The 16,748-nt window shown below is 40.4% G+C and overlaps 1 protein-coding gene across 1 annotated transcript in view; it reads right to left on the reverse strand.

The window, feature by feature from the left end:
* bcr (BCR activator of RhoGEF and GTPase) overlaps positions 1-16,748 on the reverse strand; it is an 82,193-nt gene that overhangs the window by 6,749 nt on the left and 58,696 nt on the right. Inside the window, exons 5-16 of the mRNA XM_085279322.1 lie at positions 13,595-13,702; positions 11,724-11,781; positions 11,558-11,610; positions 10,965-11,099; positions 6,441-6,562; positions 5,921-6,086; positions 5,572-5,691; positions 5,068-5,143; positions 4,770-4,874; positions 4,347-4,421; positions 3,975-4,072; positions 2,999-3,130 (exon numbers count right to left, since the gene is read on the reverse strand). Coding sequence (XP_085135448.1) covers positions 2,999-3,130; positions 3,975-4,072; positions 4,347-4,421; positions 4,770-4,874; positions 5,068-5,143; positions 5,572-5,691; positions 5,921-6,086; positions 6,441-6,562; positions 10,965-11,099; positions 11,558-11,610; positions 11,724-11,781; positions 13,595-13,702 — 1,248 coding nt within the window. The remainder of the gene's footprint in view (positions 1-2,998; positions 3,131-3,974; positions 4,073-4,346; positions 4,422-4,769; positions 4,875-5,067; positions 5,144-5,571; positions 5,692-5,920; positions 6,087-6,440; positions 6,563-10,964; positions 11,100-11,557; positions 11,611-11,723; positions 11,782-13,594; positions 13,703-16,748) is intronic.

Here is a 16,748-nt window from a genome sequence, read left to right on the forward strand (position 1 = left end):
TTAATAAGCTGATAATATTCATGTACTTACCTAATATTAATTTTGCAGTGCATTTACATGAAACAATCTATATTATTAAACCTTTTAGATCTAACCGGATCAAAAAATGATCACTTTTTTACAATTGAAAGAATAACTTCAGTATTTTGTTTGGAGCCACTGCAGCTTTATAAATTATTGATGTTTATCTGCTTTATTATGATGATCTTAAAAAGTCAAGGCTATATTTAAATACTGTTGTCCTACTTACTGTGCTGCTGTGTTATGTCAGAAAAGCAGAGCATAAAGTTATAATTGCATCAACTGTCTTACTCTGCTGTAGCAGAATGTTTTGAAATGTGATTTGCAGACACACTACACCCTTCGCTATATATTTAGAAGCACGATAAACAAATGTAATTTATTCAGAGGTACTAACTACACTCAAATCAAAGAGCCATGCCATCCTGGGCAATAAAGGCTGAGTGCGAACAAACACAACTCACAAAACGCAACAAACACGCTCATACACAGTATACGCATGCTGGGTGTGTTTACCTAGTATAAGCCCCATCTGGTTGGCTGCAAAGCTGGATCAAGTTTCTCACAACCGAATCAAACTGAAGAGATTGGAGTGCTCTTTGGTTTGAGCCATTTATCTATAAAGAATTACATTCCACTAAAAAACAGCAAAGCCATAAGAGCTGGCATCCTCGCCGGCCTAAAAGCTTTCAGACACAAACATGATGCTGTCGTCTCTGACTTTTAGTGGCTTTTTTTCCAATAATTCGACAATCTGGTCAAGTGAACGATGATAAAAGCTGGAATTTAGCCAGCATTGCAACACGAGGGTAAACAATAGTTGTCACAGCTCATTCAGATGGAGACAGGACTTTACACAATCCATGAATGCAAGGTGTGGATGCGTACGTTTAAAAATTGAAAGTATGAAACAAGAGGGATGTTTATGGTGTAGAATGAAAGGGAAAGTACTAATGATGCAGTAAAAATGGGGGAATTCAGGCTGATGATGTGACAAACTGACACCAAACTTTAGAACTTTAGTGGGCTGAGTGATTTTTACATTCTGGTTTTTTTCTACTCTCCTTGAGCACTAAAAACACTTTATACAGCTTGATTCATTCACCCATTCATACAAGCATTTTTTGGTACAAGTTCTTTTTTAACATTCATACACAATGACACTCCAATGGACACATCGTAGAGCAACTTGGGGTTCAGTACCTTGCCCAAAGATACTTGGGCAGCCAGGCATGGCACCATCAACATTGCGGTTAATAGATGAGCTGCTCTACCTCCTGAACTACAGTGACCCTTAAGTTTAGGAAAGATTATGGAAAAACAAGCAAACAAAAATGGACTGGTACTTATGTAGTGCTTTTCTACTCTAATTGAGCAAACCCAGTCACACACACAATCACACTCGTGCTTTTTATAAGCCTCAGCACTTGGTCTAACATTCACACAACATTCACACTAACGCTCAGACGGATGCATCGGGGTTTAGTATCTTTCTCAAGAATACGTCAACTTGCAGACTGGAGAAGCCATGGATTGAGTCACCGATCTTCCCTTATAGCATACGTGAAATTATCATAGAAAAAGAAAACTTCATTTTTTTACTTTGATTCTAAGATAAAGAACAAACATGCAGGAAAAACTGCACTAGCTAGAATACACACCAAGGACCTGCTCAAGTGTACATCCATGTTATATGTACTCTTATTACCCATCTATCAGGTCAATCCTTAAGCACCCATGTTTTGCCTCTTATTTTGCCTCTTATGCTAGATACCAGCCAGTCTGAAAACTAAACAGTCATTTTTTTAATCTCAGCATGCACCTGACTGATCAAACACTCAAAAAAGCTGCAGAGTAAAATGTAGATTCAATAAGCCACCGTGACTTTTGCTGAACACAGCAGCAACATTGCCTTGGATTTGTGAAAATCCTGCTGAGTAACCTTCCAACAGCTCTGTGAGTTTTTTCCTTTTAAAATGACATCATCTGTCAAAATAGGATCGTGTCTGAGGCTTAGAGGAGCCACTAGGTGGAGTATGTGACTGTAAGTCACAGTTTGGAAACTTATCCTAGTGTAGATAGCTTTTTCCAACCAGCATGGATGCAGAATTCTCAGAATAAATACAGCTGTCCTCCGTAATGCGTGTGTGTGCATACGGCATGAAACAACATGTACGCAATGTTGCACCAGTGTATTTGTAACAATCATTTAAAAGGTTACAGCTATTATTTTGTGGGGTTTTTTTTTTAACTCCAGAGCAAATGGGCTGCTATATACATGAAGGTTAGTGTGTGTGAGTGTTTGTGGTAAACAGAGCAAAAAAAGCTTACAGCAATGTCCAATCATACTCGTGCACACACAGACGCACACTGAAGCTGACGAAGGAGTAGAAAAAGGGATTGTTTTTGGTAGCAATGGATGAAAGAAGCAACTCCTGTTTTTCACGTTTTTTATCTTTGCCTTTGTCTCTGTTAATCTTCTAGGTGACACTTTGCAGTATCCGGCGGGGTGGGGTTGCCTTCGTGATTAAATTCCTGACTACCTAAATCTGCCATCAAACTATGGTCAGTCAGATGGGTTCAGCATAATGGCAATTTTATGGGTCTGGCATTATTATGGAGAGAATACTTTATGGTACTGATTTCATATTTACTTCCTCTGTGGAGGGTGGTGATAAATATTTGAAACAGCTAAGCCTGGCAGGAAGCAGTGAGCACGTACAGCTTTTTACAGCTTTTATTAAACCGCTACAAAGTCACTCCACTTTTTCTTTTCTTTTTTAAATTACAGTCACCTGCAAGTGCAGACAACTTCACTGAAACCCATCTTCATTTAGCCAGCCTCTACCTATCCATCACATATTCCTCTAACAAGCTTCACTGATCATATGGTATGCGGCACCTATTGTGGCATAAATACTTATCAGCAATGAGTCATGGTGGTCACGGCTGAGAAAAGGGTGACGTCATGTCATACCGGGATCTGTCCTTTCCCCATGATGCGGTCTGTACCGTCTCCATCCTCTTTGTTCTGCTTGGTCTTGTTGTAGCTCTTTTCGTAGCAGAGCAGCCTCAGGGTCTGAGAGCCCTCCAGCTCGATTTCAAACTCCTTCAGCGAACAAAGAGAGACAGAAAAAAAGCTATTGAGGAAAGAATAAATAAAAGCAAAGGGCGGGAAATATTTGAATACAGTGATGTCTGCAGATAAAGATCATGCAAAAGAGCCATGATAACTTCAGAGACATCACCATGGCATTGCATCTCAATACGACCAACGACAAAACGCAGCTGACCATCACTTCCTGTAATTATGTAAGAGAACGTACTGCATATGTTTTGCACATATTTTTTGAGGCCCACACTACGTTGGTTCACTTAGCTTTTGACCAGATGTGAGTCATCACCAGCAGCTCTTCATTAGTTAATATTATTTCCACTTTGCTGGGCAAAATCCTCAAAGAGTCATTGGGTCCACTATGGAGCACACCCTGTCACACATGAACTAATCCTGTGATTATGTCTCAGAGCTTTTCTTGCTTCACCCAGCTATGCCATTAATGCATTCTTGTTTGTGCACGTGTGCTTGCTTCCATGTATATATGGAGTATGTATATGTGTGTTTTGTATATTCTTGCTGAAGCTCTGGATGCTTTGGATTTGTTTAGACATCTTTTAACTGCTCGGAGATGGATGCCTAAATGATTAAAAGACCAGATGTCAGCTACATGAACTATGCTAAGACGGAAATGTGTGCAGGTATGTGTTCCTGAGTTGCACTGATATGACGGAGAGGATGGAGAGATTTGTGCAACTGAGGATTCAATGCAGGCACCAGCTGGTACATGTGGGTGAGCAATCTCTTTATAATGTCACAGAAACAACTACATGTCTACTTCATCAAATCCAGCTTTGAAGGTATGTGTATGTTGAATTGCACACGCTTTATCTCTTACCTCATTCCATTTGGGTTCACTGGTGTATCGATACACTCTCGTCTTGGCTTTATTTGAAAAGAACCCAAAGGAGTCCACCTCCAATGTGCAGTAGAGATCTGGCAGGAAGGAAACAATTTAATACAATTTACATTTATATGGCAAATCACGTCGTCTTTGTGAATGTATTACATTAGTAAAAGAATGGGCTGAATGTTTGATGCTACCCTAGGAAAATAAATCAAATCAAATGTCTACGAATTTCAGCCCGTGGATCCAATTACACACTCACGATTGAAAGTTTAAACAAAAATAACACTGTTTCCGCTGCTTATGAACAAATTAAAATTGAATTGAACTGAAAGGTTGCGTGGGTGAAGGTCAGTGACTCACTTAAGCTCTGTTTGAGGCCGGAGGCAGAGTGGATGATTACATTCAGGAACCCGTAGAGACCGGAGGATTCATCCTCTGGAAAAACGGTCAGTGAGCAGACAGTAATAAAAAGTTAGGAGGCACTAGAAAAGCATGCCGATCTCTGCATGTTTTGGAACAGAGTGAGAAAAGGAAGGAAGAGGTTTAACAGACGTGCTCTGTATTAAACATCTGGGTTTAAAACCAATCCTCAATTTTCCAGTTATTAATGATTACTTCATTCCTGGGGACATTATGGGAAAGCTCAAGGTTTCCAATAAAAGCACAGACAAACCGAGGCTGTAAATAAAACTGCCTCATAAGCACTCATGAATATCTTTAACTTAAAAGAAGTCTGTAAAAAACACAAAATTATGTTGGACAAAATAAAAACAGTCACTCTACCTTCTTTGTTAATACTAAGTGGAATGTGGTGGACAGTTTGTAGTTTTATACAAGAGCTGGTCAACATCTGCAGCTCCATGGACGTCAGGGAAACTGTTTTAAAACCTTGAGGGGAGACAGTATATTTCAATTTTAAATCACACTGTACTTTAAAAAAAAACACCACGTGCCGTACAGATATGCAAAAAAATATTGGTTTCTTAGCCTCAATCGATTGGTAGTATTTACATAAACATGCCCAAATTTTAGTATCTTGCACTTCAGATGACTGAGCCGGTCCAGCCTGACTGACACTTACACTTCTTCTGCTGCTCCTTGATTATCTCCTTCCACTCTGCACGTTCATAGTCGGATGAAATCAGGAAACTGTAGCTCTGAAAAATAAACACATGAGAGGCGTTTGAGAAAAACAGATGGTCACAAAATAACAGGAAGACCAACACGATAGCTCAATGCACGTTCATGTTCATCCTTTAAGTTTCTCGAACTCTCACAGCAGTGACCAAGTCTCACGGTTACTGTTTAATGCATTCACTGTCTATATGTCTATATTCTCTTTATGCCTGTTGTCATGTACTGACGTTGAGCCAGCATAATTGTACAAGGTGTCATGCAGAAATTGGTACACACTCATAAAAAGAAAGTATGCAGTTACAACAGAAGTTAGCAACCCAAAAATTTATAAAAATAACTTTAAAAACAACAATTAAAATGAGGAGAAGGAGCAGTGAGGGGAAGCTGATGGGAAAGAGCTGTTGATAAAATAAAAGCAGAGGTAGTTTAGGATAGAAAGCATCATTACCTTTCCATTCTTGTTGTAGAATCTGAGGGGTATGCTTGGGGATGTTAACAGGAGCAAAGACTCCTGTTCAGACAGCTTCTTCCGGAGGCGATCAATGACTTTTGAACCCTTGTTTGCTCTCTGGTGGTGAAAATATTTGACTTTATTTGGAAAAGCGTGAAAAACCTATTCAACTGTGAGTAACTGCTACATTTGGACTGCTTGAAATACAAAAAAACCAAAAAAGAAATAATCTTGTTTAAGTTTCCAAACAGATATCGGTGAAACTACTGCACATATCCAACTCGAAGAAGCGTCTACTTCTGAATATCTGCATGCAGAAATCTGGATTAGAGCACATCTACGATACCTTCTCTCTCTGAATCTCGCTGCGGAGGTGTGAGATCTTGACCTTCATGGCGTCCAGCTCTTCATCGGGGACTTGAGGGATGGTAAGTGGCTCAGCCTCCTCGGGGCCCTGGAAGGTCATTTCGCTCAGGGGGATGTACCACTTACAGTCGTACTGCTGGTTTTTACTGCAGCAGGAGAAGGACAGGAAATTAAAAGGAGAGTGTTGGTTAAAAGAAAGTAAAAAAAAGGGGTACATGAAAGACGATGAGCCAGGGATAAATGAAGAAAAGTACTTATTATCTGTAAAACAAAAAAAAATATCAAGAGGGTCTTTTGGGAAAATATTTCAAATAATAGAGATTATTAAATCTGTGTCAATAACTCTGGTTGTTGTTGTGAAGCTTAGGTCCTGTTCTAACATAGATGTTAACTGTCATTACTAATTTTAGACTTGTTCGCCAGCATTGCTGCTAATCTGCTGGATGCATGTCAGTGTATCTCATCCCTGAGACTGAGAAAAATAAGCAGATTCTTCTTACCCTCCAATCTGTTTCTTCAGCTTGGCGCAGAGCAGCAGATCGGTGAAGAGGAAGACGTGCCGAAGCTTCCTGGCTCCCTCCACCAGCTCCACCATGAAACTGTCCTTCAGCAGCTGGCGGTTCTATGGCAACAAAAGACAACACTCAGGGGGTCAGTAAAAAAGACAACACTTTTATGCTGATAACTAAACAGCTCACAAAAAACAAACAAAAAGAAAAAACAGAGTCACTTGGAGAAATGTGCATCCAAACTGAATTGCTGGCAGTCTGGATAATGGGGGTAATGGAGGCGGCGGCATTTTAGGGAGCTCAGACCATTTTAAGAGTCACAGTAATAAATGTGTGAAATTCTCTGGAAAGGTCACAATCAGTTTGCAGAACCTTTTCTTAGGTGCCGCATCTAAAAGCATTATCGCTCCTTCCATTCTCCCAAATTCCTACTTCTCTTCCACAAGTGTGTGAAAGAGGACACTAGAAGGAAAGGACGGTGAAGGAGGGAAGGGAGAGAGGAGTTTAGCTTTACAGCATCAAAAATGACAAAAACCTCATTAGCTCATTGTGTGCAATCATTACTTTCCCCATCGCCCAAAAGACATTAAAAAAATTTATTTTCAAATGCTTGATCTGGCATCATCATCACGAACCATGGGATCACACAGGAAAGGATGAGTGAGGGAGGAAACGAGAGGAGGAAGAGTGATGTTTGTGACATCAGTGACCAGAGCTCTGATCACTGATGTCAGACTATATAATGAGATGTGTAATATCATCATTTGCCAAAAGAGGGCAGTGATGCCCTTTGCTAAGAAGGAGACGCGAGACTGGGCATTAAAACAAAAACAGAGAGCAAATGAAGCTCAAACCACAGCTCAGAAGGAAACAATCTGCTTTTAAATGGTCATAACCTTTGTTTTACTTGTGGTTAGAGATTAGATCCAAGTGGTTCACTGTAAAAAGGAGATGCAATTTGGAAAAAGACAACAAAATCCCTTTCACTCATTTGTGACACCACTTTTATTCTTCTGATTGACTGTACACGTGATCATTTCTACTGAATTGCTTTAAATACTTTTTTAAAATCTGTTCAAATTTATCTAGTAAAGTTTCAATTTTTCACACACTTTATTGGATTGTATGGGTTTCCTTTGGCTAATTACCAGAAAAACTGTCCAACCAAAGAATGAGGCTTTAATGCTCCTTTTACATCTTCCACTGCAACCAAACCATATTTTTCTTCATGTAATGACCGCAGACCCCAATTTCACACCAGCACTTGACTTCCCAGATCCTGTCAGTCTAACAGGAAAACCCTGAAACATGACATCACACTTTCCAGAACCAACGACATGCCTCGTCTTCATCTTTGTGCAGTTTTTCTCCTTTCCCCTCTCCATCACAAATACACAGTTACTGTCACCGCCTGAAAACACTGAAGTGGACATGACGCTAATGAAAGAGAAGTTTATGTGCTTACAAATTCTCACTGGGCATCTGCTAACAAGGAGGAGAATCATGCTGTGTCACTCAGTGTTTAAGCCCGAGAGAATCAAAGGAGGATGACCAAGACAGAGAGGGAAAGAGATAATGGGGCATGATTTTAAAAGAAAAGTGTCAGTGATGGGGTGGGGGGGGGGCTCTCTGACCCAATAAAAAGGAAAGGTCTGAGAGAGGGAGAGAGGAAGGAAAGGAGAGAAGAAGCCAGAGAGAGACGTAGTAGCTCTCGACAGAACAGATGTCATGCAGCAGTTTCTAGCTGTAGATAGACGGCGAACCAAGTGACATATCACCACAGCAGCTCCACTGCAGTGATCTGTTGTCGAGGCACGCACTCGCTGCCTATCCCACAGCACATTATGATCACATTCTGATCCCTGAAATAACAATCTAATAGAAAACTAATTCCCACTGAAGGATATAATTATTCATCACGAGCTACACAATCAAGGTTGTGATCACGACCAAGTGCTGTGATAGATAGCTTCCGGATGAACTGCTTACTGTCTGTCTGACAGCCATCTCTACTGGAAACTGTCATCTACATCTGTCAGTTCAACCACAACAAGAGGATCCCTAAAAAAACAAAGAAAAACTCATTATGCCTTCTTCTCTTCTGTCCAGGTCTATTTGCCTAATCAGGATTATACTGTCCCAGCCACTGTTGAGCAGTGTACACATCTCTCAGTCTCCATGCGTTTGCATGGGGATTCAGATGTTCTGTGAAGTTGCTCCACATGTAACATTACCCCCGGACTTCCTATCTAGAAAAGAAACAACCAATCAAAAAGCTCTGTCTATGTCATACATGTGCCAGCTTACATGCTGTCAAGTCAGTTTATTTTTAGAGTGTTGCGCAGCAGTTTGAAGATTTGACACATCAGAGGGAACCAGCGCTAAAAAATATGAATCTGTACTGTAAGCATGCATATTAACAGCACGAGCACAGCATAGCATTATCTGGTCTTTACATGATCGTTAAAGCTGACGCTTCAAACACCATGTAGCCGACGGTTATGGGACAAAAGATATGTAGATGTGGCCTCTTTCTGCTACTAAAAAAACAACAATAAAATATCTAAAAAGTCATGAAAAAAAGGCTTAATTTAGATTCTTGCACTGAATATTCGTAGAGCTGTTTGGTGACTGCTTCGATGTAATGTGTAGCTACATTTCTAGGAGGTGCACATTAGTTTATGATGTATATTAAAGCGCAGGGTTTCAGACCAGTTTGTGCATCTATTACGTAGATTTAATGCAGATGCATAAATGCACTATTTCACAGCCACCATGCGGATGCAGGCAGAAATGAGAATATGGGAAGACGAGCTCATTCGTTTTATCGAGCTTCTTTGCTCTGCAACTAGGAAAGAAAAAAAAAAGACATCTTTAACAAACCAGCCGTCTGCGCACATCAGATGACATTTTTTACAGCATGAATCTTCGGAAAAAAAACGCGTCTCTCTTTTTTCCTTGTAAAAACTGAGCAGAACATCAGCAGCGTAAGTGTGGAAAGAGAGCGACATCGGGCGGAGCACGCCGACGCAGAGGACGCCGATTAAATATTGACCATCTCCTGGAGGTGCCTCGCTGACAGCGCGCAAGCACTGACGTGAGTTTACAAAAGGTCTGTGTTTATATTTAGAGTAAATGCTTAGAGGGCCACACTGCGTCTGTGTGTGCATGTGTGTGTGTGGTTTTTTATCTTGTACAAAAAAATCGGGACACGTTTGTTTATTAACAGGCTGAAGGGTCTAGATGACTGTGTACATTTAGCTCCACTCACATCAGGAGCATTTTTCCCCCCAAGGAAAACAGAGCCGAGTGAGCGACATCGTTTGCATTTTAATTAAGCAGTTTGTGTTTGTGTCGCCCCCCACTCATGTGGCCAGGCCAGGACCTCTGGGGGGCACCTGTTTTGCTATGCTCCTGCATGCCTCCAGTGACTAAAAACACAGACTGCTCACAAGCAGATTTCAGGTCAGATCATAATTGAGCACTCTGACCTGTTTCCTTTTGTTCTCGCGTCCTCTCATTATGGCATAACAGCAGAAGAAAGGAAAAACATTACGACAGCTGAACTGAAATAAACTTAAATGTAAACCACTCACATCAACACTGTGACATGTATGTACAGACTGGAGTCTGTAAATTCAACAAGGAACTGAAAAAAATCAAATCAAGTCTGTCGCATGCTCCATCCATAGCGAGGCACAATATAATGAGCCTCATTGATTTCCATGTGCTGCTTTCATGAATCCATGATAAAAATTTCATGATTGTGGTATGGCGGCGTGGAGATGGAAATGGGCGCCTGGAGGGACAGATGGGCACGTGTGTATGTATGTTCAAAAGCAAACAAGACCAGGAGAATGAGAAAGCATGTGAAGCTGTGTGTGTGCGTGCGTGTGAGGAAAGGGTGCGGTAATGACCTCCCGGTGAGTGAGGGAGGAGCCTTTTTGCTCGCTCCCTCCCACTCTCAATTTATGAATAATTAACTTGGAATCTGCCAGTCAGAGCGGACTGGTTGCTCATTACAAGGCATTATGTACGGCACTGTCACGCAAGCTATCAATCAAGAGGCATCCACTCATGTGCATCAAGCCATCTCCAGGGATGAGAGAGACAGCGGGGCGGGGGTGGGGGCGGCTGTGATCAACTGTGTTAGCGTTAGGGGAATTGCTCTCAACTAGACAACCCTGGTATGACCATATAAGGACATGGGCTCTGCTTTAGGCTGCAGATTGGTGCATCTGGTAGACCCCTATGGTAGCAACTTCAAGGTCATTTAGAGGGTGTACCGAACAAGCACTATGTGAGTTTTGATTTAATTTAATGTAATTTCATTTCATTTTAACAGATTCAAGTCAAAGATGTGTCCTTAATGTTACAGTTTATTAAAGTCATAGTTACAATTTCGAGACAACAGAATATACCACACCTCCTATGAGCTGCTCAAGGCAATAATTGGACCAAAGAATGACATCAGCTCAGACCTCAGCGTGACTTTTAAACCTCTGTAACACTCACCTCTCCTTTCTTGAAAGTCTGGCGACGGGACGTCGTCTCCTCATTGATGCTAGACAGAAAGTTCTGGGAGATCCGCAAGGCGTCCTGCAGAAGGGGGTGGTCCGGGTGGCTGATGGGTGTGTGTTTGAGCAAGTCCTAGCAGTACAAGGAGAAACATTGAGATGCAGAAGCATATTTTCAACTTATAAAGTTACAGTATAGCAAATCTTACTTATTACGAGTTAACTATAATCCTCTTTTCCTTTTAAGTGTTACACACACAGTCCAGGAAATGTATGGATGAGTCACACAGCTTTATGGCTCAATGTTTCTACAATAAGATTTCACAGATTCAATAAACTATAGACCCATAGAACCGTTCAGTACAATAAAACAGCTGAAAAAAAAAAGACGGGCTGTCAGGTTTAAAAAAAAAAAAAAAAAAATTATAAGCAATTATGCTAACCAATGACAAATGAAACACAGGCTGTTCTTTGATCACCCAACGCATTCTTTCATGGTTTAATTTGTGAGAAAACATCACAATTCCCAAAATACAGTAGAACACAGTTATTAATGAGCATCGCTGGGCCTGCACGTTCTCTATTACTTACATGAAGTACCAAAGTGCTGCGTGTCACTCTGTCCACTGGTTTATAAAGCAAAGCTATAAACGAAAAAAGAGCAGATAACAGACAGATTTTTTACTGAGCCCATTTGCAACATATAGACAATAAAAATGTTTACACAGAAGGGGTGTAAAGTGTGGCACGAGCTGACCTTCTAGTGAGTTCTTGCCTGTCTCCTTACAGTCCTTGGGGCTCCTCACCTTCAGGTTCTGTTTGGGTACAAAACAAAGGTGCAAACAGTGGCTTAAAAATGTATAAAAAGACCTTTAAAAGTCTCTTCAGTGACAAAACACGATGAAGTTACTACCTTTTCATTCTTTAGCTTTAAGGTCATCTACTTCCAAATTAATTACGCAATATTCAGCAGATTTTCCCCCCACCATCTTGCTCAGATGGCTTTGAGTCATGCATCATTACTAAGGCCATTAACAACCCTCGATGATGAACTCCCCATATGCATGTAGATACCAGCCTCCACTCTTGACTACTGGTCCTCAGAAAACACAGACATGTGCTGATGGTGTGGCAGAAACTAACGCATGCTTGACAAAAAAGAGAAAGAAATGGCATGAGAACTAGTTTAACTCACAACTGCAGTTTTCTTCCACATAATAAAAGATCATTATTTAGGATCAATATATTTTTTTCTGTTTAATTCATACATAGCAGTTTAAAAAACACTTCTCCTCAAATCCCCCTCAAAAAATCTAAATCCTTGGCTGCCATTCAAACAGAAATATCCCAAAATGTATGACGAGAGCTGCGATGTTGCTGGAGCTTGCACATTTCCTATCTATGTTGGACGGCCTCAGTACAACACTCTACTGGGAGACGAAGTTTAAACCGGATTTTATATCAGCTTTCAAAGCTAGATTTGAGGCCAGAGTATAATATCTTCTCAGCCCATGAAGCGTTTGGAAACTCAAGTTTCGATAAAAATACTCCAATTTATGAGACAGTTTCTACACCCTGTGCAGGAGAGCTCCTATTTTACAGGTGCTCTAATTGCAGATGAAGCCAAATAGAGGCCTTCACCAAAGAAAACTGCAGAAAACACCATCCGCTATCCTCAAACAATATTAAACGCATGGGCACACATCACATCTTGCCTCTGGCTGCATTTGCACAGAAATATTCAGCAGAGCATTAAAATTTAAATGCAAGGGAATTATAAAAGCTGTTTGGGTGAACGATGGCAGTGTGTTTTGCAAGTGCATTTAATCGGGGACAAAAATGTTAAGCAGTGACTAAACTGACTCTTTCAGAGTCTACAATACCTCTTAGGCAATGTTCATTGACTGAACACACTAATTGAACACAGCTGACGGTTAGTCATCATTTTCATTCTGCGTTGTCTCCAGCTGCACAAGCAGCTAGGTGCATTTTTGCTCTTCTTGTATAAATAGGTACAGAGCTAAGGAAAGTTTATGTTAACATCATGTAGAAATAATAGTAATTACCCCAACCCCAGCAGAGCTTTACCATCACAAACTGCTCTGTGGCTCGAGTCATGACAACAAAAATGCGATGCAGCATCAATTCATACTGCGTTCAGTTAATTTTATCACTTTGGTCTGTGATTGGATTAGTGAGCTAATGTTTTTCATCATCAGATGCTGTTATAACACCACATTAGTTGCATAAAATAAAAAGGTTAACCTAACAAAAATAAATCATGTGATGTTGCTGAATGTTATTATTCCAAAATTTTGCCTTAACCCAAATTTCTTCATATTTTCTCAATTTCAAGTTATTTTCACAGCAGGTTGAGTAAGTTCAAATCTGGAGATACTAGCCCGACATTTTGACTGCCTTTTCAGTGCTTCCAAGCTTTCATACTATTCTGAAGTGCAAAAGGAGAAGACTTCTTAAAAGGAGAACAGACACATTTTTATAGAGCTTTATGATCCTTGTAAAGCATTGCGTAGCACATCAAGGGGAAAAAAGCACAAGCTGTGACCCTCAGTTTGCTGGTAAATAGGAATCAAGTGACTTAACTGTTCTTTTTACTCGCTTTCTTACCTCAGAAATTTCAGCAAACTGCGTGTTCGCCTGGCAGCACTTCTCCGCCGTCTCCACAGCCAGCTCATAGTTGTCCACAAATGCCCGGTAAACCCCTAACTGGCTGGCCTGAGAGAGAGAGCAGGAAAAAAACTTTAATTCGCAGATCAGACATACTTAAACTTATATACAGTGCAGTTTCGCAATGCAGTGACAGTGAGCTTGAACAACTTTTAAAAAGCTTCTATGTTGGAGGATTAAATAAGGGCAAACTATCTTTCCTGAGCTTTCAGACTTTAAGTTAGAAATTCAGACACACAAAATTACCCGAAAGTCTTCTGTAGTGCCTTCCAGACAGTGCAGTTATACTTGTCTGCACCGCTATTGTAATGCCCACAGGTTAAGTAATGAGTAAGTGGGAAAAGAAATTCTAAAATTGCAGCACAGATGTCCGAAACACTGGACAAATGTGTACAAAGTGCATTTGAACTGTAACACAGAGTCTGTTCAGCTGTGTGTCCCAGGGACTGTACATGAGCGGCAGACAACTGAACAAAACAACCGGCGAGAGACAGATCACAGCTACAGCGTGTAACCATGGTGGTCTCTGCGGCACATTGCCATAGCAACCAGCGAGCCCCGCACTGAGCTTGGGTGAGTAATTAATGATTGGTGTAACAGAGGCTATGAAAGCACATTTAGTGAGCTGTGTGACTGAATAAAACTCCATCGAACGTTGCCTGCCAGCGCTGCAATCCATCTCTGCCGCGAACAAAAGGACAATCAATTCTCCAGAACAAAAGCCGATGGATGCGGACGGAGTACAGTGGAGATTTGTGCCTCGAGAGTGACGCAGACTCTCACACACCTCTAAAATGATTAGCATGTACGTAAGCATGTCTTACCTGAGTGCACTGAGCAGAAATGAATGCATTTAAAGCATGAAACACCTAGCACTTTGTTGCACTTGAGACCTTTTTAGCCTGTGTGAAGCTTCAGACGTTTGGTTTAGACTACACATCATTTGCATCACTTGCAATCATAATATAGTACTTTTTGGGATTACACTTGAAGAAAAAGCCATTTGATTTTTAGTAAGATTGTGAAAAAAAAAAAAAGACAATAGTGTTTTAAGAACTTCATCTGAAAGTAAAGAAGGTGAAGAACAGACACAAGGCATATTTACATGATCACAGCTGAGGCACATCACATCAACAATCTATGGACTGTCTCCAAGGCTTTCAATCTCACACTCGTTTTCAGATTTTATTAAAGTCTAATTCACTTCCTCTAGAACTTCAAATGGCTCTGTGCACCACAAGTTTGTTCGTGTGTCACCAGTCACACCAGATTTGATTACCTGGTCTGAGCCCGTCTGAAAAAGGGCTCAGAAAAAGACAAAAACATGAACACAATTACAGTTTCTGTGATTACATCTTTTAGTTTTGGCTGACCAGATGATGTCTCCAGTATCAGGTGTATAATGATGTGGCTAATAGTAGTTTTTGTTCTCTTTAATTTTACAAAAAAAATTTATGTTTTTAATGCACAGTACTGTGCAAAACTGTCAAGATACCCTTAATTTCTCTATATTTTGCCTCCAAAGAACCAGATTTTTCTATTTTGAAAGTTCCTCAGGCTTTCCAAAAGTCTTTTCTTTGGACATTGGCCGTGTTTTCACTCATTTTCACTTCAATCCTTCTAACTGACCATTTTTAGAGGAAGTTTTGTTTTTGGTTTTTTTTGGGGGGTTTTTTTTTGGGGGGGGGGGGGGGGGTGACCACTAATCAAGCATAAAAAGACACCACCAACTCAACTATCCACAAATATCTAGCAGCCTGTCGCCAAAACACATAATTTCTACAAAATCTAAAAACAACACATGATGGCAGGCATGAAATGGTATTTTAGCACTAACAAGTTGATTCCCAAAGACCTAAAAAGTCAGCATTCGCATGGTGTGCAGAGTGACATTTAAAATCTGAGGAAACTGAACAAGCAGAGGACAGAAGAAGTGGCAGGCCTGACAGAGTCCTGTCACAGGACCTGAGAGATGCATATAGCCCTTCAGTTCACCCATCTAATATTTGCCAAAGCCTCATCAGCATCAGTGCAAGAGTGACTTTCAAGAAATCATTCTTAACGAAGAAAACAGAGAGAAAAGGCTGAGCTACCTCAAATTACAAAAGAAATGGAGCAAAACTCGTTGGTGACAGGAGTGATGAATCCAAATTTTACATTTTTGCTTCAAATCATCATCATTTTGTCATGATAGAGGTAAAACAATGAGTGTTCACAGCCATCTGTAAAACACAGCGGAGGGTCTGTTGTGGTTTGGGACTGCTTTTCAGCCAGCGGGGTTGGGAATTTTGTTAAAATCGATGGAATTATGAATCGATGGAAATATGAAAAAGGTATCAAATCTTGATGGTACTGGAAAGTGTCTGATTGGCAGCAGCTTCATTTTTCAGCATGAAAACGATCCTAAAAACAACGACAATGTCTATGTATACATAAAACATACATTTATTTCCATGTGTGTTTGGACCTTTCAGTAAACTGGTGCACCTATTTTCCAGTCTCCAAGCAAAATATAAAGAAATATGGGGAAGGTCAAAGATTTTGCACGATCCCAATGTTTTACATGGCAAACAAGTGAGACTCCGTTTAATTTAAAGAGAATACAGGCTTTACAAGCCTCGGCATGAGGCCTGACTCTGAGCAAGGCCAGGTGATTTGTGACTGCTTTTACTTTTTAAATATAAATATATATGAGGCTTCATGTATTTTGTTGACCTAGATGTTCTTCCACTTTTCCACAATCCTTACTTAATTCAATTATTAACCTAAAACATCTCAAACTGAGCCTATTCTTCCTTTTAAATCTTTTTTTTTAATTCATGGGGTGTGAGAGCTTATTACGTCAGGAATGCAGTCACAAGTTTTCTAAACATTGTTTACACTTGTTCAAGAGTGACAGATCTCGCTTTGTGTGTCCAAAACTATTTACAGCTCTGAGGCAACATGCTACGTGCCACCTGACTGGAATTTGCACCCTATTAACTGTGTTTTTAAACCAGGTTCTCACAGATGCATTTTTAGGCAACAAAACTGTCTCAAAATGTGTTTCACATTCACGCACAGAAAGAAACAGCAAAGAGGAAGGTGAGGAGTA

Source organism: Mchenga conophoros, linkage group LG7 (genome assembly GCF_057382185.1).
Source record: "Mchenga conophoros isolate Kocher_MC1m ecotype Shallow Benthic linkage group LG7, M_conophoros_male_GT1.1, whole genome shotgun sequence".
Lineage (NCBI taxonomy): Eukaryota > Metazoa > Chordata > Actinopteri > Cichliformes > Cichlidae > Mchenga > Mchenga conophoros.